Source organism: Juglans regia, chromosome 13 (assembly GCF_001411555.2).
Source record: "Juglans regia cultivar Chandler chromosome 13, Walnut 2.0, whole genome shotgun sequence".
NCBI lineage: Eukaryota > Viridiplantae > Streptophyta > Magnoliopsida > Fagales > Juglandaceae > Juglans > Juglans regia.
In genome coordinates, this window is record NC_049913.1 from 8,429,590 (window position 1) to 8,455,104 (window position 25,515).

General features: G+C 35.3%; 1 protein-coding gene and 1 non-coding gene across 4 annotated transcripts; one reads left to right on the forward strand and one right to left on the reverse strand.

The window, feature by feature from the left end:
• Positions 1 to 8,330: 8,330 nt before the first annotated feature.
• Positions 8,331 to 19,920, reverse strand: LOC109021100 (putative pentatricopeptide repeat-containing protein At5g13230, mitochondrial). Of its 3 annotated transcripts, none has more exons than XM_035684852.1 (4): positions 17,228 to 19,920; positions 12,326 to 12,394; positions 8,784 to 8,933; positions 8,331 to 8,669 (listed from the first exon to the last, which is right to left on the reverse strand). In XM_035684852.1, exon 1 carries the CDS (start codon positions 19,849 to 19,851, stop codon positions 17,347 to 17,349), a length of 2,505 nt encoding a protein of 834 aa, XP_035540745.1. In that variant the 5' UTR covers positions 19,852 to 19,920; the 3' UTR covers positions 8,331 to 8,669; positions 8,784 to 8,933; positions 12,326 to 12,394; positions 17,228 to 17,346. The 3 variants fall into 3 exon arrangements, with proteins under 3 accessions (XP_035540745.1, XP_035540746.1, XP_035540744.1); XM_035684853.1 differs by adding an exon at positions 11,571 to 11,661 and having other exon boundaries at positions 8,331 to 8,933; XM_035684851.1 differs by having other exon boundaries at positions 8,331 to 8,933.
• A 375-nt stretch (positions 19,921 to 20,295) lies between these two features.
• On the forward strand, positions 20,296 to 20,380 carry LOC118344369. The gene has a single exon (XR_004798142.1). It is a non-coding gene; the product is annotated as a small nucleolar RNA SNORD36 (small nucleolar RNA).
• The last annotated feature ends 5,135 nt before the right edge of the window (positions 20,381 to 25,515 follow it).

Genomic DNA, 25,515 nt, shown 5'->3' on the forward strand with positions numbered 1-25,515 from the left:
TATACATGTACCATGAGCTCGAAAATTTTCCTGCTTTATCTTTTCTCGAGCTTATAAGGAAAGACAGTACCACAGATGCACAGAAAAAGAAAGGGTACACAATCACGGAGTGAGCCACCTGTGAAAAATGTTAGAGAAATTGGGGCAGACTGGACAGCCCAATCAATATATGTGTCATTGTTAATTAATTCTTTCATCTCTGAGAGCAAAGGCACGCTTGCTTGGTTCGATCAAAGTACACATACATAGGAAATTACGACCTCAGAGATAAATATTATATATATGTAGATAAATTTAAAAAGATAACAGAAGCAACGCACTCCGCCATTTGCATGTCACCACACCCCAAATATTCCACTCTTTTCTATTCCTTTTTTCTTCTTCACTGCTTCCCACTCTCCATCATCACTAAAACCTCATCATTTCGAACTCTTTGTTTTTTTATCTTTCGTATTTTTTTAATACACCGTACCCTCCTTTTTTCCTTGGCCGGCTGGTTCTTGGCGAAAGCTTTCTTTAGACATCCTGCCACTTTCTTCCTTTTTATCATTATTTAGATGCAATTGTGATTATTAGTTTTACTATCAAAAGGGTACTTGCAATTACACTCAAATTGACTTAGAGTTCACCTTTTGCATTTTCTTTTTTTCTTCCTTTCCGGACCACTAGTGCTCTCTCTCTCTCTCTCTCACAAGCACAGTTAGGTTGTATTTCAAATGTATACGGCTCTAATCATCACCTCTAGATCATCCCACTTGCAAGAACTGTTTTGCATGCGATCTATCTAATCGGATTATTCAAGTACAGCTTTTATGCTATTCTTAGTAATTTATATATATATATATATGGTTTTATCTCAAGAACTTCCGCTTATTAATTAAATTGTTTCGATATCATGTATTTTAGTAGACCGTAGACACGAACTGCGTTCAAATTTAAGGAAATACAAAAAGATAAGTACTTTTAAATGTATATAAGTTTGACACCAAAAAATAATTAATATTACAGATCACAAATTTTCTGATAAAATAAATAATTAAATTGTGTGTATGTCTCTATATATATATATATATATTGACCGTACCACTTTTGCATGGCAAGTGGCCTTTTGTCTTTCCTTTCTTATCACTCATAATATTTGATGGTTTTCATGTCTGCTAAAATTTAGAATCTATTGTGCATGGATGTTCAAATTAAACATATTGATGATTACCAATAATATCAATTATTATTTCTTAAAAGTGAACGGTGGTTTTCCACAGATATATAGAACTAGAACTGTATATCAAGACTAGATAGTGTGAAAACACGAGAGAGAGAGAGAGAGAGAGAGAGAGAGAGACTGGTAAAGAGAGAGAGAGAGTGGTAATGTGTTGATCAATAGCTACAATGCTTGGTAGGTGGTTCTTTAACAGTGAAGGCATTTCTTAGTGGATGTCTACATTCTCAAAGAAAGCGAATTAATAGATTGGGTTAGAATTTTTAAAAAGGGTCCATATATATATATATATATATATATATATATATATATATATGTCATGATCAATATGAAATGAGTTCGATGAATCCAATATTTGTTGCCCAAGGCAACCATTTATATAGCATTAATATAAACCGTACGTAAGGTTTCCCCTATCTTGGAGTATATGAAGCAATCTGCATATATACATACCTTAAACATAAAGTCAGCCATGCGATCCTGATCACACCTCCACATGAGCGAGTATAGCCAAATCATGCAGCCATTCGATCTACATGAGTATCTATCTCAGCGGACAGCTTCACCACGAGTAGAGCAACTTATATATAATATCACTCTTAGAAAATCTAATTTTATATGAAAAAATTCTATTTATCATCTCCACACACCACATACTACATATTTTTTAATTTGTTTATCTTACTAAATATGTGATGTATATTATATGATGAGGAGAAGAATCAATTAGTTTAAAAAAAATAATAAAAAAAATATGATGTATTGTATAAATGATAAATAGCAAAACACTTTTATATATAATTAGGTTCCATCACTAACCCTATAAATACATATTGAGTTGCATTCGTATTTATCCATGCCTTGTCCCTTTTGAGGTAGTCATATATTAGTTTCACACCCAACTAGGATTCTTTCAGCTTCTAATCAAAAGGGTTAGCATATGCATCTCACACATTAAAATTAAAATCAAATTAAAAAAAAAAACAAAAACAAAAACAAAAGGATGGACGAGCTAGCCGTCCTAAGGTTATAATTATAGCCTCTCCATTTGGGTTGTTTAGGTTTTTATTATTTCTTATATATACCTGTATAAATGCACTCAAGCTGCATGCCGTGGCCTTGTCGCTATACATAATATACCTACTGCCTACAAATATATATATATATATATATATAATCCACCTTTTTGGGTAAATAACAGTGTGTATATATAGATATATAAAATGTAATATAATAATCCAACAATGACTAATTCGACCAATCACCAATGATAAGAGCGCCCTATAGCTACTAATTAGCAAAACGTCCTTTCTACTTTTTAGTGCTGAGAAAAATGGAATTATTTCAGTCCCTATTGCATGCGTGGGAATTAGAGAGTACGTAAGATCAATCAGAGTACATATTTTTCCTTAATTTGCGCTACACACGATTCTCTCATCAAAATGCGATCTTAGAATTAGAACAATGATGATCAACGACAACGACATATATGCGAATGCAAGGGGATGATGATCATTAATATAATTCGTCGACCATGGATGGCTCACGATAACGGCGTCGTAAGTTTTAAGCCCTCGAAATTCCCGACAAGGGATGGCCATAAAATTCCACGCTTTTGCATGGACGTGCGTGGGCCTCTTAAAGGGCCCCACTTCCCTGACTGCGCGTGCAAAGCCGGACTTCATGGGGGGGGCTCTCCTGTGGGCCCTGCCCAGGCCAACACATACACCTCTCTCTCTCTCTCGGTGTCTAATTTTCTATTACCAGTACTATACCATCATTATATTCTTTTACCAATCCACGTTTGAGTATACTTTATCAAATATTAAACATGTCCTTTAAGGTTTCGATCCATGTTATGTAATTTTCTATTCTACCATATTTCTATACATGAGCTTTAATTTTATCCTGTTCTGTTCTACCTCTTTTTTTTTTTTTTTAATAATTTAATTGCATCAATGTGTATATTTATTATTTTTGTTTCTCTCTCCAAATGTTAACTTTATATAAATGGGTCCCGTCCCTCTTGTTTTTCTAATTGAAAAAAATTGGTTGGTGGAGTACAAAATCAATAGTTTTTTATTTTTTTTCAAAGCTTAAAACATGGATGGAGTACTTCATGTCATGGTTGAGTCACGTCGACGTTTGATTAGTCGATGATATAGTAATGAGAACGTGAATCTTGTCATTGCCATTGCCAACGCCAATGCCAATGCCTCCCCACTTTATATATATATATATATATATAAATAATAATACTACATGTAGTCGTGAAATGAGTAAGTATCATTCAATGGTTTTGAAAAATAATTGAGTTTACTATTAATAAATTATTATTTTTTATATAGATCTTGTATTTATTTACTTTTTTTAAAATAATTATATGACACTTATACATTTACGACTATAACTATTATTCCTCATATATATATATATATATATATATATATATATAGTTTGGTAATATGCACGGCTGTAAGATTTCTTGAGAGGATGGCTCATCCTTGGTACGTACTTGGCCAAACAAAAACACAATGCATACACCTGTAAATCACTTTTGCCCTTTTGCTTTTTGGAGCATGTAGATGGCCGCCACGTATAAGCTACTTTCTTCAAGGTACTGAAGCAGTGTAGCTTTGACGCAGTAGGAAACAAAAAGTCTGTAAATTCACTCAAACAAACATGGAACGAACTCATTGGAAGTCAATTCGTGTACTGAGCATGTTAAAGAAATAAAGAAGTTGTAGAGAGGGTGAAAAGGCCGAGACTGAGAATACCGGCCAGTGAGGATAAGATTGTGTGAAAAATGTTCTCATTCATCATCCTGTATATTAACGAAAGAACAGCCTAAGGCTCTATACAAGAATACAAAACCAAAAGAGGAAAAGAAAAAGAATGATCAATTCCACTATCTGTACAGAAAACGCAGTCACCTATTTACAAACAAAAAATGTTCCCTAACTGACTCTGCTGAGGTGGTGAGAATATCATAGCAGCAGTACTGTACTGCCATGTGCCCACTTCCATTTTTTGTGTTTGCATTCTCTGTGTAGGGGCTGCAGAATCGTCTGGTGTACCATTAGTGGATCTTTGTACATTTTCATTTATCTCCAATTTTAGTGATCTTTGTGACTCCCCTCAAGATGGACATAGATATTCAGCATGATGCCCATCTTGGATAGTAAAAAATGGAAAGTGGCAGCAGGTAAGTAAAATGTTTGCAAGCTGAAACTTTGAGGCTATGTGTATAGGTATGAGCACCTTGGATGATACTTTTCTCTGACAAAATGACAATCCAACTTAATATGTTTGGTTCTTTCGTGAAATATTGGATTCTTTGTGAGATGTAAGGCTGATTGGCTGTCACATTACAAAAGTGCAAGCATGGTATGATCTGTGTTAAGGTATTTTAGTAAAGAGATGAGCCAAGTAATCTCACAGCTGGTATGAGCTAGGCCTCGGTACTATGCTTCTACTAAAGAACGTGATACATGAGTAGCTTGCTTTTTTAGATTTCTAACTAATCAAAGAATCACCAATAAAGATGCAAAAACCAGTCACTGATCTCCTGGTTTCTGGTCATGTTGCCCAATCCAAGTCACTGAAGGCCTTTATATGAAGGGAAGATAGAGATGAGAGAAAAATGCCTTGCCTTGTAGAACCTTTCAAATACTTCAAAATTTTGCGGATTGCATGCATGTGTCTATGTTGGCTTGTCCATGAATTGACTGAGGATACTGACAGCATATGTGATGTCAGGTCTGGTAATTGAGAGGTAAATTAATCTTCCAATCATTCTTCTGTAGCAAGTTTAATCAGTCAATAAATCCAAGGATGAATGTGAGAGTTTATGATTGACTTCCATTGGAGTACTGACCACCTTATAGCCAAGGAGTACAGCATCCTCAAGGATTTCGAGTGTGTATTTCCTTTGGCACAAATGGATGCTAACAGTTGATCTAGCAACTTCCAAGCCTAAGAAGTATTTTATGATGCCTAGATCTTTGATTTTGAATTGAGAGTGAAAATAGGCCTTAATATTGTCAATAACTGTCATATTAGAAGTACGCCCTATGATTATATTATCCACACAGACCAAGAGGGCTATAAAACCATGCTCATTTTCTTTTGTAAACAAAGAATAATCAAATTTGGACTGTTGAAAACCATTTGAAGTAAAAATAGAGGAAAATTCCGAGTACCATTGTCAGGAGGCTCCCCCTTGCCATGGAAACCTGGAGGCAATTCCATATAGATTTCTTCATCTAAATCTCCATGAAGAAAAGCGTTATGCACATCTAATTGATGAAGATGCCAATTGTGAATGGTTGCCAATGCTAGAAAAACTCTCATTGTTGTGAGCTTTGCCACGAGGCAGAATGTCTCTTGGAAATCAAAATCTTCCCTTTGTGTATAGCCCTTTGCCACCAACTTGGCTTTATGCCTCTCAACTATCCCATCAAACATTAATTTCACCTTATACACATACTTGCAACCAATAGCTGCTCATAGGTAAGGTGTTGTTGAATATGATGAGCATTAGAGGCAACCAAAGGGTGTGAAAGGCGGGCAACTGAAACCATCTGATAGTGATGGTCTTGTAAATAAGTTGGGGGTTGCTTGATCCTATCTGATCTCCTAAGGGGAATGATAGAAGCTGGAGCATCAATAGATGGTGACGAGTCAAGAGATTGAAGAGAATTTTCAAAAGATGGGATAGAAGTGAATTGAGGATTGTGGTTTTGCTCATGTGAGGAATGCTGAGTGGAAGTATCATGGGCAGTAAAAATGTCAAGAGTGGGTTGAGGTGTGACAGAATTAGGATAAGAGAAAGGAGAAGTTTCTAAATCTAGTAGGGCATGAGGTAAAAGCAAATCAGTGGGTTGGTCATAAGTGATGGTATGTGAGCTGGAGGTTTGGAAAGGAAAATTAGACTCATAGAAAACAACATCTCTTGAAATAAAACAAGAGTGACTTTCTAAATCGTATAATTTATACCCTTTGACTCCAGCTGGATATCCAAAGAAAATGCACATCCTTGCTTGAGGACTTAGTTTAGTTCTTCTATGTTTAAGAGTGGAAGCAAATCAAAGACATCCAAACACTCGTAAGTGAGCATAGTAAGGTATGGAAGAGAAGAGCACTTCATTTATCTCCAATTTTAGTGATCTTTGTGAGAGCAAAAGTAGTCAAGCGAAGCACCAAGCTGCGATCGAGTTGTTTGTTAATTAACTAGAGCGACTATTGAATGATTATAATCAAGCGAATTCTCGATAGCTAAGTTGAAACCTTTTTTTTTTAATTCTCAAGACATGATTCCCAAATTTATCAGTGTATTGCCCCCAAATAGGGTTTGTTTTGAGATAATTTGCACTCTTAGGTTATGTTTGGATAGTGAGTTGAGTTGAAATGTGATGAGTTGAGATGAAAGTTGAATAAATTATTGTTAGAATATTATTTTTTTAACATTATTATTGTTTTGGGATTTGAAAAAGTTGAATTGTTTATTATATTTTATGTAAGAATTTGTGAAAGTTGTAATGATGAGATGAAAGAGATTGTGAGTGTTTCTCAATCCAAACTAAGATCCTAGGACTAGGGTCGCAAACCTAGACCAGGACAAAACAAACATTTTTATTTTTGTCCTCTTTCTAGAGATACAAAGAGGAAAAAAATTGTCATTTTCTCTATTGGCAGTATATATTAGAATTGGTGACGCACGTGTTCAAAGTAAATTAAATTTGAAGCTAGTTGATTAATATGATGCAACTCGATTTCTTCAAGCTTAGTTCATCTAAATTCAAACAAGCTTAGTCTTAGTTAAGCTTCAATGAACTAGCGTCATATATTTGATATCTACTTGATTAATATCAAGAGGCAATTAGCTAGCTCATTAACTAATGTCATATGTATGTATATAAATATATATAAATATATATATATCTATCTTTGTGTTATGGTTTGATATTTTCTTTGAAATTCTCTTTCTAAAGGGGATTCCCTATTTTGAAATTATATCATACTTGTATCCTGATTTCAAGTCTCTAAACACTCGTATATTTGATTAAAGACAAGTAAATAATCCATAATATATAACGATCGATGCTGAAAATCGGCCAACATCTATAAAAGTGGGAGAGAAAAAGAGAATTCGAGAAAGGAATTAGCGGTCAATCCTCATCACTAGAACTAATAATTATATAATTCACAAGATTTACATTAGGACACCAAACATAAACAAATAAAATTTCTTTCCAAGTCCTCATGGGGATAGTTCTGTTGTCAGATAGACAGAGTTTCATTGGCAACAGATGAATTTGAGTTATTCATCTGCTGGATGTTCGGTCACACCCCTTTCTCCCTTTTGATTGGAACCTGCTTGAGAGAGAGAGAGAGAGAGAGATTATGCGTGTGCGTGTCACCCTCTAAATTCTCTGTTTGATTAGTTTGCTTTTAACTAACACAAAACTCTGAAGACAAATGGGGCCTCAACAAATCATTAGTCAAGTAATAAATTGAATCGCAGATGCATGCATTTGGGTTTCACGTTATGACTGCATCCGCGTGAAATTGCATCTGATCAGAAACAAGATCGAGAGAGAGCCCACAAACAGTCTTTGGGAAGGTTCTATCAAAAAAAAAAACAGTCTTTGGGAAGGCGATCGAGCACATCATCTGCATTTTGAAAACCCCACAGTACTTTTCAACACGATCAGCTAAAAATATCAAAAGATCATTTCAGCCCTAAAAATGGCGGAGCTTTTCTTTTTGTCCCTCCTTAATTCGACATTTCCGCTTCGCTCATGACATTGGGTTCACAAGCACTTCACGAATCTTGCAGCCATTCATCACTAATGACATGCTTAAGCAAAAGAACTAACAACTTGAAGTCCATATCCATAAAAAAAGTAAAGAAATTTTTTACAATTAAAAGAAATATATATATATATATATATATATGTGACGGCCGATTTATGATCCCCTTCCAACATTCATGCAATCATTGCTTTGAAATTTAGATCATTCGAGTGCAATATCTATGTGTTGCATTGATTTCATCAGTTAAAAATAAAAATAACTTAATTAGAAAGGACCATAAAAATTTATAAGATAAGATAAAATAGAATATAATAAAAATCGGCAGCAATCAATCAAATGATGGTGAAGAGCATGCAGAATGTTGTCCCCGTATGACTGCTTGAAACTCAGTCGATATCATCAGTTTGTAAACAGCCACAAAATAGCTCTTGTTTCATCTCTGGCCATTAGGTGATTTTACACGATGATTTTATTATGATTCAAATCTCACAAAGAAAAATGAAGCTAAATTCCCACGTGACATCCAAATGCAGCACAGTGCAAAAATGAGAAGTATAGCTCGTCCACGTTACTTCACATTCAACTGATCGAAGCTCAACCAAACATCAATCCAAACCTGCTGGTATAGGAACTGATGCAAACAAAAGAATATCTTCAGCCTTCTGTGATCATCCCATCCAGTAGTCAAACAAACCAGATCAAACGACCAATATATGACCAGTTATATTTTTTACTAAAAAGCTACCTTTGAGAATTATATTCTTTCTGGTTCGGCGGCTGATCTCACCATGCAAAATCAATAGACTGCTAGCAAAGTATCAAGCTCTATTTCTCACAGCTATGACTTCTCCACTCAAAGCATAGAACAAGTTCCACGGCAATTGTCATCAGCTACCTAAAACCAAAATACATACAACAAAATGATATTTTTATTTTAATCAACTGTTTTGGAAAGATAGAAGGGATAAAAACAAAGCACAGTTGTTTGCTTGCAGATAGAGAGCCAGGACAGAAGATGATGCACTACCGGGTGATAAGGTAAAATCTAGAGTGAAATACGTTGCAATTCATGAAGGTTTATTACAAATTGAGGTTAGGCCATGCTTTAATAATGCTTTGGAAAAATACCAGAACATTTACAAAATGTGGCTTCTAGGGAAGTTAATTGAAACTGAGATTTTTACTGAAACATAATAATTAATAGTATATATACAATGTTTTTCATTTCATTTTGGTAGGGAGAAATCTAGTCTTTTCAAAGTTTTAAATCTTAGACAGTATTTTAGCCTTGCTCACTCTGGAAGCAAAGATGAGTATTTTCATCAAGTCTCTGACTAGGATAGTTTCCTACTTTTATAAGCAGCAATCTTTACAAGAGACAGTCCTCGAAAACTATCATTTTGCTTATAAGCATATATATTATAATTTGTTATCAGTTGATGGGAGGGAAAGATAATCTTTTTGAAGTGAGAGATAAAAATCCTCCATCCGAGGGTAGATTAGAAAAGTTATTATGGGGTAAAATTGGAATGAAGTCAAACAATAATCCAAAGTAAATTGAAATAGCAGGATAACCCACGTGATAGTGGCAGAAACAGATTAGCAAGAGAAGTCTGTAGTTGGTTTGTCAATTGTGTTTTCTGAGGGTAGATTAGAAAAGTTATTTTTATTGGGGTAAAATTGGAATGAAGTCAAACCATAATCTAACGTACATTGAAATAGCAAGATAACCCAGGTGATAGTGACAGAAACAGATTAACAAGAGAAATTTGTAGTTGGTTGGTCATTTGTGTTTTGAAGCTTAAGCTTAACAACAAATCAAATTCTCTGTTCTGTAAGATCAACCATTGCTTTCCAACAGCTAAAATTCTAATGACTACAATTCACATAATTGTGAGAAATTCAAGATCAAATTTGTTTTTATGGCAATGCAAAAGTTCCTATATCTGTAATAAATTACAAAAATCCTGCATTCAATAAAGAAGATTCTCCACGAATAACTGTCCAGACATCTAATATTAGACTTAAAGTTACCAAAGACACAAGTCAGATATAGTTGATGCTTAGGTTGCTACCACTACCTGTATCATGCTCAATTATATTAGTCTTAACCCAATGAAATCTCATGCTTATGCAAAGCTTAGTAGATAGGGTAAATTAACAGTACAAATGTAGTAGTAAATGTGGGTGGCTGTAAACATCGAAAGTTAGTTGTGATGTGCATGCTCTATTTTCAACACAAATTTCCAATTCTTTGACCAAAAGGCTTAAAGGCCTCGAATCCAAGCCTTGAAATTAGTAAAAATATAAAGCCTCCCCTTTACGAGGTCATTAGTTGTGATGTGCATGCTCTATTTTCAACACATATTTCAAATTCTTTGACCAAAAGTCTTAAAGGCCTCCAATCCAAGCCTTTTGATTAAGAGTAAAAATATTAAGCCTCCCTCCCCCTTTACTCCAGACCATGTCACGAAAGGAAAATTAAATTGTCCTAAACTAGTTATCTTGACAACTAGTATTTTTCTCAATCCACTACCACCTACAACATATTTTACAATCAGATGATGACTTAAAAGTCAACAGGCTCATGATTTTAGAAATCTGAATTCGATGGTTAAGTTTTCTGAAGACCATAGCATTAAATACTGCAATTATGTGCCATTTACTGAAACTGTGATGTGACACCAAATATTGCAGATTTCCCGTTCTATTGTCATTTATTGCAAAACTCATCCATGCGTATGGATACATTTAAGATGCATTTACATCCATTCAATCATGCTCCTCTTTAATTGTCTTTTGCAAAAAAGTTGAGATCCCACTATGCCCGATAGACTTGTCATTCTCTTTTTTATTGTTGAACATTAATGTCAAGAAGCACTGAAACATGTCAGCAATGTTATAACTATTACAGTCAAAACTTTTTGATAAGTAAACAGAAGTTTTATTAAACCAAGTAATTAGGTATAGCCCAAATACACAGAGTATACAAGAAAGAACACCTAATTACAAACTAGGAATTATTACAGTATAAAATTAATGCATTTTAATATAACTTTTATCCGTGATACATAATTTTCAGAGCAGAAAGGTTTACTTCTATTTAGCCACACCATCCCCAAACCATCCACTCCCAATATATCAGTCATTAATTGAAAATTAAATAATATATGTAATTAAATTTAAAGATATTAAATGTAAAATAGTCTAACTAAATAAGATAGGAATTTTCATTTGAAGTTAATAGACTATTTTAGTTTTCCTAAGACTTTTTATTTATTTCCTCAACTCATGCCCTTTTATTTAGTAACCAACAGATTCATAAAAGTTACTATATTCTAGAAGAAGTTAAAGAACCTCAAAGTAGGGCGGTAAATAAACAAGATTAATCGATAATTCAATCGAGATTAGCTCAATCAAACTCAAATCCAGCTCGATTCGTTAATTAAATGAGCCGTTCGCAAATACAAAGTTATGACTGTTAAACAATGTAGATCCAACTTAAAAAATAGTTATGCAAAGATTAGCTAACCTGCAGGAAGAGATTGAATTGCAGCAAGATCAGAGAAGTTGCTAAGCATATTGAGGGCATGGGAAGGCCGCTATAAAATTCTTAAGTGGACCTACTTTGGAAACCAGAAATTTAATTATTTTCAAGACCAAGAGAAAAAACAAAAGGACTCCAATGAGTTTAAGAATGCAAACTAGGAAAACAGTGGAAACAAAATCTGAGATCTCATCCATACGAACACTGACAGGTTTTGAAAAATACAAAAAAAAACTAAAAAGAAACTAAAAATTATTCCTATTCCCTTCTCGGTAATCGAAATATAAGTTGAAACACTCTAAATAAAGTGGTATTACATTCAACAAATAGGACTAATTAATCAGTTAAACCGGCTGTAAAACATAATTTTTATTAAACCTGTACATTGTCAGCCAAAGAAAGGGTGAAGGGGAAGAGCAGGGAATAGAAAATTTAAGCAAGTCTATCTGACAAAAAAAGTATGATATCCTTAATTTTTAGCAGATTTCTAGATCAGCAATATTGATTAGGTTTTTTCCAGTAGAATAAGGGATTACTTCTAGAGTCTTGTCGTGGAGGGAGGGGGAGAACAAAGGTAAAGAAAAGAACTTTCAGAAACCTAATTAGGGAGTGATACCATCCCAACACACTCAACAGAAATGTTAGGCCACAATAAAGTATAGCCAAGGGTCTAAACAAAGTCAGCATAACGACTTTAAGAAATCAATAAATCCAAACCAGCAAATCATATAGAGTCGTACCTTCACCAACTTGCTTAGTGCATCTAATTAGATGGAGTTATGACCCATTGATCAAGTAGGACATCACAGCTGCAAATAAAATACAGACATTAGTCTTTAAAATTGAATAGGAAACAGGTTCTACATTGTTTTGAACACTTCATAGAAATTGATAGAAGAGCTAATTTATAGATCACTTGGTCCAACGATGCAGCACACGTGCCGCACCACACTCAACTATAGTTCACCACTAATTGGTGATACCAAAAATTTTAACTTCTTGAGATGGTAAAGCTAGTAAGCTATGAAATACTTTTTTTTTATAGGTAATCAAAGATAATTGTATTTATAGAAATAGGCAAAGCCCAAGTACACAGGAAGTATACATGAAAAACGCATAGCTAGAGGTTACAATAGAAAGAAGAAGATCATAGACACTAGGTCCGTTACCAACTATAGCCCCCGCCCATAGGAACAATGACTTAAAAAAGAAAACTTTAAGCTCCTCCATTGTTCTCTCTTGATCATCAAAACATCTAGCATTTCTCTCCCTCCAATACACCAACACATGCATATTGGTATCAATCTCCAAATTGCCACTACCTGAGAGTCTCCGTATAGTCCTCTCCAGCTTGCGAGGAAATCCACCAATCTACTAGGCATAACCCAAGACAATCCGACTCTTGAGAAAAAATCATCCCATAAAACCTTGGCCACCTCACAGTGTAAAAGCAAATGATCAACTGACTCCCCATGCTTCTTACACATACAACACCAATCTAGGACAATAACCCGTCGTTTCCTCAAATTATCTGTGGTGAGAATCTTGTCTAATGATACTGTCCAAACAAGAAAGGTGCTTTTGAATGAGCTTTCGTCTTCCACATGCTCTTCCACGGGAACATAGACATTCCGAAGTTCGTGAGCTTTTGATAAAAAGAACTGACAAAGAAGATACTTTTCTTAGAATGGTTCCAATGCATCTTGTCTCCAGAACCCCTTGGAATACTTGTGGAATATAATCCCACAAAGAATTCCATAATAGACTCCAACTCCCAATCATGGGCTGTCCTAATGAAATCAATATTCCATTGAGGGGTGTCGTTTGAAAAGACCAGAAGGTCGGCAATCGATGCCTCCTTTGCTCTAGCAAGCGCAAAGATGGCAAAGAAGGTATCTCGTAGACAATGGTTACCACTCCATATATCAAATCAAAAAGGGACACGCGAACCATCGCCTACAACAAAATGTTCATGTCCTCGAAACGTCCCCCAAAGGCTCCTTATGTTTTTCCACAAACCCACTCCATAAGTGCCTCGTACCTCATTCGAGCACCATCCTCCCCAAGCTTCCCCAAACTGAAAATCTATAACAGACTTCCATAAGGCCTCCCTTTCATTTTGGTACCTCTACAACCACTTACCCAAAAGAGCTTGATTAAATTTCATCAAGTGGCGAATCCCCAACCCTCCCCCAGAGATTGGGGTACAAATTGTTGACCAATTAACCAGGTGGAATTTGAACTCTTCCCCCAATCCACTCCATAAGAAATCCCTTTGTAGCTTCTCAATTCAGTTAGCCACCTTTGTGGGGAGTGGGAACAAAAACAAAAAACAGGTGGGTAGGTTAGAAAGAGTGCTTTTAATCAAAGTCAACCTACCACTTTTCGACAAGTATAGCCTCTTCCAAGCAGCCAATCTGCGCTCCACCCTTTCGACTACATCATTCCAAATCCTTTCAGATTTAAAAGAGGCCCCCAATAGTAAGCCAAGATACTTCATAGGAAGCGAAGATATCTTGCATCCCAAGGTAGTAGCTAAAATCTCAACATCAAGGGCAACCCCCACTGGCACAATTTCCGACTTTGCGAGGTTAATGCTCAAACCTGACACAACAACAAAACAAAGGAGTAGCGCCCTCAAGTCTTGGACTTGACCAAGGTGTGCACCACAAAAGATAAGCGTGTCATTGGCATATAACAAGTGAGAAATGTTGAGAATGCTATTCCCCACTGAAAAACCATGGAGTAACCCACCATCCACCAGACCCTCAATCATCTTGTTGAGAGCTTCCATGACAAATAAGAAAATAGGAGGAGAAAGCGGATCTCCCTATCTCAGGCCACGAGAGGAGTTGAAGAAATCCCAGGTGATCCATTTACCAAGATAGAGAAACGTATTGAAGAGATACAAAATTCTACCCATTTCTGCCATTTCCCTCAAAAACCACATCTTCCAAGTAAGTAAAGAAGGAATTTCCAGTTAACATGATCATATGCTTTCTCCATGTCTAACTTACAAAGTAGCCCGGGTTCTCTAGACTTCAATCAGCCGTCCAAGACTTCATTTGTGCTATAAGTACCGAGTCAAGAATTTGTCTACCTTTGACAAAAGTATTTTGCGGCTTCAAGATTAGTTCTTCCACCACCAAACTTAGTCTATTAGCTAATACTTTGGATAAAATCTTGTACATCTCATTCACAAGACTAATGGGGCGATAGTCTCTCACATACCTAGACCCTACCTTCTAGGAATGAGGGCTAAAAATGTGGCATTGTGACTCTTTTCAAATCTAGTATTAGAATGAAATTCATGAAAACTTGCATGATATCTTCCTTGACCACCTCCCAACAAACTTGAAAGAAACCCAAAGTAAACCCATCCGGACCGGGAGCCTTATCACTTGCCATACCTCTAATAACATTGCCTACTTCCTCTTCTAACCAACCTGCACTCTGCTGGTCTAATGTGGAAAAAGACAAACCATCCACTCTCGGTCTTCAATCATGCTCTTCAAATAAGAGTTGTTGATAGTATTGTTCAATGTGATTTTTTATAACCATCTGATCCGAAGAAGCTACCCCATCTACAATCAGTGTATCAATAGCATTGTTCCTCCTGTGAGAGTTAGCCATCCTATGGAAGAATTTCGTGCATTTGTCCCCCTCCTTAAGCCAGAGTACCCTTGATTTCTGTCTCTATGAAATCTCCTCCATCAAATAAACCCTTTCAGGATCAGCAACTACCTGTCTCTTGCGAATTTTATCAAGTTCAAAAAGGGTTCTGGCCTCCTCCTCACCTTCCAGACCCTATAGTTCCTCCATAAGAGAGCACTTCTGCTGAAACACATTGCCAAAAACTTGTTCATTCCATTGCTTCATGTCCTATTTCAGCGCTTTCAACTTTTTTGCCATAATGAAGCTTGGAGAGCCTTGAAAACTATAGGAAGTCCACCAAATCTCTGATCCTGTCTACAAAACCGTCAGTTTTAAGCCACATATACTCAAATTTAAAATACCTTCTACCCCCTTGGATGCCTCCATAATCCAAAATGATGGAAAAATGATCAGAGCATAAGCGGGGTAATCTTCTTTGAGCTACATCCGGGAAGTGTGACTCTCAATCGGGGATTAGCAAAAATCTATCGATCATCGACCAAGATGGACAATCACGGTTGTTGGACCAGGTAAACGTGCCTCCTGATAGTGGAATGTCCATGAGCTCCTGTTCTGAAATGAAATCAGAAAAATCTCTCATGGCTGGAGTGATGTGAGGAGCTCCCGACCTTTCGCTTGAAAAGCGAGATATATTAAAGTCCCCCCCAATGCAACTTGGAAGCTCCCACCAACTAATGACTCACGCCAGTTCTTCCTACAAAAATCTTCTCTCTAAATCAATATTTGGGCCGTAAACACCAGCGAAAGCCCATTTGAAGCCATCTTCTAGATTAACAAAAAAGCACGCAACCGAGAAATCACCCACACACTCCTCCACCCTTTCCACCACCCTTGTGTCAAACATAATTAGAAATCTCCTGGAAGCTCCTTTTGATGATAGGTAAGACCACCCAACATGTTGTCCTCTCCATAAGCTGCAAACTACTTGTCTTGTAATAACTTCCAACTTAGTCTCTTATAAGCATATGATGTCCCCTTTCTATTGGCGAAATAAGTTTCTGACTTGGAGCCGCTTATTAGGATTATGCAGCCCCCTCACGTTCCATGATATTATTTTTGGCTTCATGGAACAACCATTTTACCCCTCCCTTTACTACGCTCCCGAGTAGAGCTCTTCTCACCTCCATTCTCTTTCATTGCCCAATCTAGCCTTTTGAGTTCTCTTTCCCTTTTTTTAGCCAAAGCCAAGGATTGATCGAACTTGAATTGGGCATTCACAGCCTTTACAGCAGTAAGTAGGGCCATAAATTCAGCTTCAAAATCCCCGTAAGAAATTCCTACCATATGCTTAATGTCCATCGCTTTCTTGATAACTCAATCAGACACATTGGGATGAAAGGAGTAGAGTGGAGTAGGTTCATCTTCCCCATCCCTTTTTTGAGTTCTATTATGAAATACAAATAGAATTAGAATTGACTTTATATATCTTTCTTCTTGTCCTACCTCAGTCTCTTGCCGGGGCCGTCTACCCTTATAATGCAGTTAAACCTAGAAGTATATACATAACACTAGGGAAGAGGCCAGCTACATGGCTGAGTGGCGGCAAATGCCCTCAATGAAGTTTCTATAAACTGCTGGGTTTGGCTCATAATTTCTAAAATTTTGGGATATCTATTGAGTTTCCTAACAATGGAAAAAACAAATAAATAAATATAAAATAAAATATAAGAAAATCAGATATTAAAAAAAATTGTATTTGCTCAAAGACTCAACTGGGCAAAGGAGATTTGAAATCCATTACTTGTTCTTATAATCTAAAAATCTAGTTAATACATCTATAGTTCATATTTAGATCGCTTCTATTGTTGATAACCAAATTACTAATAAAACTACATCCGTATGTACATATATGCTTGCATGTGTGCATACATAAATAAAGGATCAATCAATGGCTTATTGTCGCCATTGAAGAAACCTCCTGGGTCTGCTCCTGCACATTATTGGACAAGATAAAGGATGCAGAATACCTATAAGACAGCAAGTTCCTGCCAACTTCTTATCACTGAACCTCTGATCATGAACTTCCAAGCAGAGATAGAAACCCCAGCCCTTCAAGAAAAAGGTATATCTTGCTCAAGATCAAGAGTCACCAGTAATCACCACAAGAGCAAATTCCATCCTGGAAGTGATGAAACCGATTCATATCTCTTACAATAATATCTCGCTGCACAACCTTGGATATTAACTTCATTGCAGCATGACAATCCACACAAATTCTGAGATTTTTAATGATGCGAATTGGCCTTCCAGATGGCATTTTAATTAGCCCATAAGAAAGAGCTAGTCTCTCACTGTGTAACCACAAGAGACGCTCCTTTTCATCATCATCCACATCAAGCAAAACTGCATTATGATTAGGAACATATCCAGCCTTCCTGATTTTCACATTCAATGATTCCAGCATCCCATTAATCAGTTTCATGTCAGGATGTGAAGTATCTCCGACAGTGAAATAATGAATAATTCCGAGGTTCTCAATCCAACTTAGGCCCGGTTCCTTCCTTATTCCTTTCATTTTCATTTTTTTCCTAACAAAAGCCATGTTTTCCCACCTTTTTGCAGCAGCATACATATTTGACAATAACACATGGGTTGCCTCATCTTCTGGTTCCATCTCAAGCACGCGCTGTGCAGAAATTCTTCCAAGCTCAACATTGTTATGGATAACGCAAGCTCCAAGCAAAGCACGCCAGACCATGACACTAGGCTCAAATGGGATTTGCTCAATCAACTTGATAGACTTATCAAGATGACCTGATCTGCCTAGAAGCCAGACCATACAAGTATAGTGCTCAATACACGGTTCAATGCTATAATCATGTACCATAGAGCGAAAATAAGCTTGTCCTTGATCTAACAACCCTGCATTGCTACATGCTGATAGAACACCAACAAAAGTTAATTGGTTTGGTTTACACTTAGTTTTCTGCATCAATTCAAAAACTTTTAGAGCCTCCCTCCCCAAGCCATGCGTAGAATACCCCGAGATCATAGCATTCCATGAAACTTCATCTTGTTCATTCAAACCGTCAAATACTAAGCGGGCATCTTTAATGCTGCCACACTTGGCATACATATCTATCAAAGCATTACCAACGACTATATTCATGTCATAAACAGTTTTGACTGTCAAGGAATGAATTTGAACTCCTGTATCCAAGGCTGGTAGACTAGCACAAGCACGAAGTACACAAGAGTATGTCACTTCCGTTGCCAGCACTTGGTATTCAAGCATATTTAGAAATAACTTCAGTGCCTTCTCCCCATCACCTGACTGCACGTAGCCAACAATCATAGTGTTCCAAGTCACAGAGTTTCTATTTGGTGATTCCGAAAATAGATCCATCGAGTTATCCATCCTTCCACATTTAGCATATACATCCATAAGGGCATTGGATACAAACACATCTGAGAAGAGACCAACTTTGAGCACATGTGAATGGATTTGCTTCCCCAAATCTAAACCTTCCATGGTTGCACAAGCTTGCAGCACACTAGCAAATGTAAATTGATTTGGGACAACAAAAGCTTGTCTCATTTGAGAAAACAGATCCAAAGCTTCGGTGCTCCGACCACTTTGAGCAAAACGTGCAATCATGAAACTCCAAGGGATTACATCTTTTTCTGGGATCTCCTCAAATGCTCGCCCAGCATCATCAATTGCCCCGGACTTGGTGTACAGTTCAAGTAATGCAACACCTACATAAAGATCATGTTCATAGCGAGTTTTCAACGCAAGCCCATGAACACTCTTCCCCGCATTAAAGGTCTCAAGTCCAAGACAGGCCTTGAGCACTCCAGCAAAAGTAAAATTGTTTGGCTTAAACCCAATTATTCTCATTTGAGAAAAGGCTTCTACTGCCTCTTCAAAACAATCATTCTCCGAATAACAAGCGACCATCCCACTCCACGAAACCATATCCTTACAAGCAATTCCATCGAAAACAGTTCTCGAATTAGCAACGTTCCCACAAACAGAGTAGGCATCGATAAGAGCAGTCCCAACAAATTCATCAGAGTCATAACCAAGCTTAAAAATACTAGCATGAACGGTCCATCCTAGCTCACCCCATCCCATACTCACGAGCAACTTCAAAATCGCAGAAAAAACGAAAGGATTAAGCTCGTGACCCTCTCTTTGTAACCTAACAAACAACTCCACCCCCTCAAGGAATCGCAACGATAGCGCGTATCCCTGAATTAACGTCACAAACGAGATCGTATTTCTCTCAGGCATTTCTTCGAAAAGATTAACAGCGTCATAGAACAACTCAAATTTCACATACATGTTGAGTAGAACGTTGTAACCGAATAAATCCAAACAGCCACCTCTTTTCAGAACCTCACAGTGGAGAACCTTCCCTGGAATTGGGTCACCGTTTTGGATACAATCTTGAAGCATAGCAGTGTACGCGTGAAGGTTGAACTCTGAACACGGCGGCTCTACAGAACTCGTGCATTGTCGGCTCAACTGGCCCCCTTGGGCAGAGAAATAACGTCGAGGCAAGCATACCCGAGTGTTGGATTTTCCACAATGCCTTGCGAAATTTATACAATTCGGCAGAATTCGATGCCAAAGCAATCGGATCATGCGACTTGGACTCTCAAACTCACAATCCGAAGCTCTGGCCCTCAAGAGATCGCGCGAGTCAAAAAGTTTTTACCATTTCACGGACCCCGAAAGATGATATTAAAACGGAGCGTTTCGAGGATACTATCGTCAAACGCTGCGTTCTAATGCAAGCAAGTGAGCGAAAACGATTTTTTAGGCCTGAAAACTGAAAAGCCCTAAAACGGCGAACTGCGCATAAGTGTGCGGGTAAGACGGCGTCGCTTTTGCTGATCTTTAGCAATTAGGGTTTCGGGGGTCCCTTCAGCGTGTCTATATATCCATCTATATATACATAACGTTCGCAGTTTATAGCCGAATTCCACATCCGGTCGGTGTCTTTGATTTCGTTTCTGTGGTTGGTTCTTCTTTAATTTCAGTCTGTGTCTATTTTCTCTTGTAATGTTAGGGCGAAGTTGAGGATCTGAGCAGATGATGAGAGACATTAGTATTTGTATACTGATAACTCCATGAAGCTATCAATAATCGAGCTTTTTAAAACTGATGCTCAATCCAAAATTGTCCCTCTCCTTCGCCCGATCACTGTTTGTTTCATTACTTCTAATCTTATCGTTTTGGTTCTTTTTTATTTTATTTTTCATCTTTCCCGAATGATCTCCCTTTGGATCTATCGAGGAATATGGGTTTCTTAGTGCAAACAGATTCGTCTAATCCACAGGAAAACGAAGAGCATTAGACGATTAAGGAATTTAAAAATGGATAAGAGTGTCATTGATCTGCTTGGATTCGTTTAATTTGGGTCAAAATGGTACATACAAATCTAATGCTGTGTTTGTTTGCCGAGAATATTCTCGAACGAGAATACTCTTTAGTTAATTATCGTTGTTTGGTCTTGGTCAATTTGTTTTCTTTTTAATAGTTTTCTTCTATGATGCTTGTTAGATTTGGTCCTTTACTTAGATTTTCTTTCCATGGTGTTCATATCAGGAACTATCAAACTCTGATCTGATTATCAATTGCCAACTAAACAAATAAGATTTATCTACAGTAGGATTTATGAGCGATTTATTTGGGTGTTTCCTTCATTAAAGCCCGTAGGGATATGGACCTTTGTCCCGTCATGGCACCAATTTCACAATACAGAAAAGGATTAAGATCTCGCCGTCTTTCATTCAATTTGTACAATTTGATTGAATCAAAAACAGAATTGTAGAAAATTCATGTTGGCGATTGTTTCGTTGGTAATCCCATAAGTCGCATCTAGACATCCGAGGCTCCGATTGAATTGCAAGACGGTTTTATCTCACCTCAACTGCCCAACATCTAAATATTATAAATATAAATATTTTTTAATTTTAAATTTTAAATTGTTTTATCTAAACTTTATAATTTTTTAAATTTTCAAACAAAACTTAAAAATTAATTTAATTTTTTAAATATTAAAATAAAAATTATATTAAAAAATTATATTTTAATAATATCTTTATTTTATAATATTTTATTCAATTTTTTTTCTCATTTTTTAAAATTTCATAAAATATTTTAAATTAATTTATTTTATTATTATTTATAAATTATTTCACTACTATTTACTAATTTCTCGTTTTAATATCAGAAAAGGCCTAAGGTGCGGCTTAACCTTCCAATTCTAACATAAGGAGTAATTTACATTCTAATTATAATAGCATCATTGAGATTAGATTAAATGTATGATATTCTTAACTCTAAAGATGGGGTGCGCCTTCAAATTAATGTTTTGGGAGCTAAGTAATAATGTGGGCAATTTAAAAATCATGTTAAAAATAAATAAATGGGAACTTGATGACTTCAACATAATTATCTAAAAGAAAAATCATCCCTAGTAAAAAATATCATTTTCAAGAAAACAAATGATATAGTACAAGAGTTATTCTATTTACACCTCACATCTACTAATGTGACTCTCAAAGTTACCACTAGTGCAATTGTATTATTATTTTTTTTTCTTTCAAACATTTTTTAAATATTTTTAAACATTTTTAAAAAATACACAAATTCATTGGTAGTTACTTTTTTAATTATTAGAAAAAATAAAATAAAATAAAATATATGAGCAGTCAAAATGAGAAGGAAAATCATAGGGCTTAATAGTATTATCCTATTACAAAATGACCGGTTATAGTCTCAAATGATTAATTTCCTTCTATATATTTTAGGAAAAATTTTACTTATCATCCTCTACACCACACATCAGTATGTGATTTGTCATCTTTGTCATTCTAATTAAACATACACATATTGATGTGTAAATATATATGCTTAAATAGAAAAATAAAAATAATAAATCACATATTGGTGCGTGGTGTGAGGATGATAAATAGCATTTGTCATAATTTATTAGCCTTAGTTTTGCAAATTCATCCAAAATTTGACAACTTTCTCGTTTTTTTTTTATGCTCATTAAGCACAACTAATTAAACAATATACATAGCTACAAGGTGGACATGGCACGATACATTGCTACGTTATCTTGTGTACAATCCGTGCATAGGAACGCTTATTATACACACGGAGGTATTATTTGTATAATTTTAAAATGTGTAAATATGCATATTTCATTTTGTCGAGCAAACATAAAATTTATATAAAAAATTTATTTTTAATAGTAGGGTACAGTTTTTCTTATAAGTTATGCTATGGGTATGGGTGCAATGAGTTGTGAGAGCATTCTCAATGCGTCCCATAAAAATATACGTTTTTTTTTAAGCGTAAATATTTATCCAAAATGAATGTCCAATAGATCATGTATCCCACATGAATTTCTCATTTATCTACGGCACTACAACAGATTGAGTCTTTTGGGATGAAAACTTTTGTCCCACAATATTGGGTTTGAAAATACAGCATATCAAGGTTTTCCTAATATCACTATCCCAAAAGATATTTTGGGATGAAAATCATAATTTCGTCCCAAAAATATATTTTGGGACGAACATTTGCTCAATCAATCAAACGGTCATTTTTTTCTGGGACATCTAAATTTTGTCTCAAAAAGATGTTTGAATGCTAATAAAAAAGTTCAAACAGATATGTATGCTCGAACGTATCTTACATGGGTGGTTGATCGAAACTAGTCTATTTGGCCAAATAGACATGAGGGAACGTTCGAACAAACATATTGATGATCGAACAGAAATTATATTTTTACAATTTTATGGATTGAGTAAATTATTCGATCGCATAATAAAATGATCGAACGATTTGCCAATTATCAGCCGTTCGAATGGTTTATTGTGATGTTCGAACAGTTGTTTGCGATGTATCATGTTCGAACGTTTCATGGACATTTGAGTGGTTACTTATTTATTTTAATAAAAAAGTTTAAACAAAATAAGCATAATTAAATAATATTTAAAAAATAGATTATAAATTGTTTAATACAAATAAAATTAGTCATAAGTCTGAACTAAATAAATAAAATAGTAATACTACTAACACTATAATCCGTACATAACTTTATAATTAAATCCCAAAATGTATACAAAACATGAAAATCAGTTGCTTGGAGGCCTGATCTGTTGCATAAGCATATGCATTTGGAGTTGTATCTCTCTCCTGAACTATTCTTATTTTTCTTCTTGTTGTTTCATACGCATCTCCATGTTTCCTTATTTCGCCAATTGAGCCTCTAACTCATTCTATCTTGTAGTCAATTATTCGATTTTGAAATTTGCATTCTCTAAAGCTATAAAGGTACTTAACGTTGAAGAAGAGATAGAAGGTTTTACACAGCGATTCAAATCCTTCAAATATCCTGAACGTTGACCCATAACTTGTGTAAAAACTTTAACGTCACTTGTTGAGGAGTTTTGATCTGACGCAGCTTCAGCATATAGGGCAACCATTTTATCATACACACAACATAAAAAATTAATATCATCGCAAATATTCAAATATGTTTAATTAAAACAAATTATAATACTTACATAATTTTCACAAGCATCGAAATAAGTTCACTCTCCATTACAATCAGTATGTGATGCAGCTTAAAAATTTTTCAGATCATAATTGATGTCTGACTCTTGTTACAAGATATATTGTTAAGAATAAAGTCAATATTAAAATTAGTACCTCTAAAAAACTAAAAACAAACTATTTAGAATAATAAATAAATAAAAAGTATATTACAAATTTCATAGAGAGGCGATAGAAAGATCTTGAGCCTATATGATGATAAATCTTCAATTTCGATTTATTTTTTTTTATTTATAGAAATGCGTTCCTTCATAGAAGTTATAAATATTAGTAAGAGAAATGTATAAATAAGATATGTAAATAATTCATTTAATTTACCTTATATGATGGATCATCAAACAAGTCGTAAAGTTTTTTCTAATTGGAAGGTCGAACATCTTGAAAAAGATGTTGGCGTACATTTTTCTTGTTCTTGTACTTATTGTAATGCTCATGAGATCTCGCTTTATACTTGTGGAATACATTACACATAAGTTCATCGATAGTCTTACGCTTATCTCTTCGACCAAAATTTAGTTCAAAATCATATTGAAAAAATATATACACAGATATTATCACTTAGAATAATAAATAATATTAATATAAATTCATTATTTAAATATTACATACCAAACAATGCTTCTTTATAAGTATTTTCATATCTTACATGACTTTATGTCATGAACTCATAGCCAAAGGTTCATAAGTTCGTGTAAGAGCACCCACATGTGATGCAAGCCAAGCTGCTTGTTGTCTTTTGCCTTCGGTATGGTTGTCGGGAATGTTAACCTTAATTTTATCCACTTTACGATATTTCTCCAACGTCACGTCTCTAGTAGTGCATCGACCTTAATGAAATTGTATTGTTAACTCTATAAAATATTTAATTATTTATCTTGTATCAATTATCTTAATTGAAAAAAATAAGTATTAGATTAGATATTTACCTTGTTCTATAGAGTCAGTCTCTAGTGGTGAATCAAACGGAGAGCTAGGAACAGGTGAAAATAGAATGCGAACTTCCTTCCTCCGCAATGACATAATTTCGAGATACTATGTAAAATAAATACAAAACTGGTCAATTATCTGTATTAGTATAATTTGTAGATTCGCTCTCATCATCTGTAAATATTTCAGATGACTCAACATTTTGCTCAATTGTAGCAACAACAATTTTAGCCTCAATATCTTCCCTATGCAATGAGATCATCTCATACTGGCTCAAATTCACAAATAAGTTAAAGACGGGTTGACTCTCTTGCAGGGTTGGCTCTCTTATAAGACGAGTTAGCCAGTTGCTTAAGGCTCCACAGTGGAAGAATGCCTTAGAAAATACTAAAAAAACTAATTAGTTAAAAAAAAACTTTAAAAAAATAAATTATCTAAACTAAACAAAGAGATGTTAACATTGAAAATTGAAAAAATAAATTCTCAACTCCACGGTTAGAAAAAAAAGACACTAATAATTATAAACAAAATATATAAATTTTTATTTAATTACATAGACTCTGCAACTTCCCTTAAAAAAGTCAAAAGTCACAATAATGATTGCAAATTCAATGGTTCCAATCTATCTTTGCAAAGTCCAAAAAAAATCCATCAGAACATCACAAAAACTTTCCATTTATCCTTGAAATCGAAAAATTTTATTTCATCGCTTTTATACTCCAGTTTCCATTCTCTAATATCTCT

Excerpts from the sequence above, each read along its gene's own strand:
- LOC109021100 (XM_035684852.1), bottom strand. The coding sequence starts at position 19,851 with ATGATCCGATTGCTTTGGCATCGAATTCTGCCGAATTGTATAAATTTC.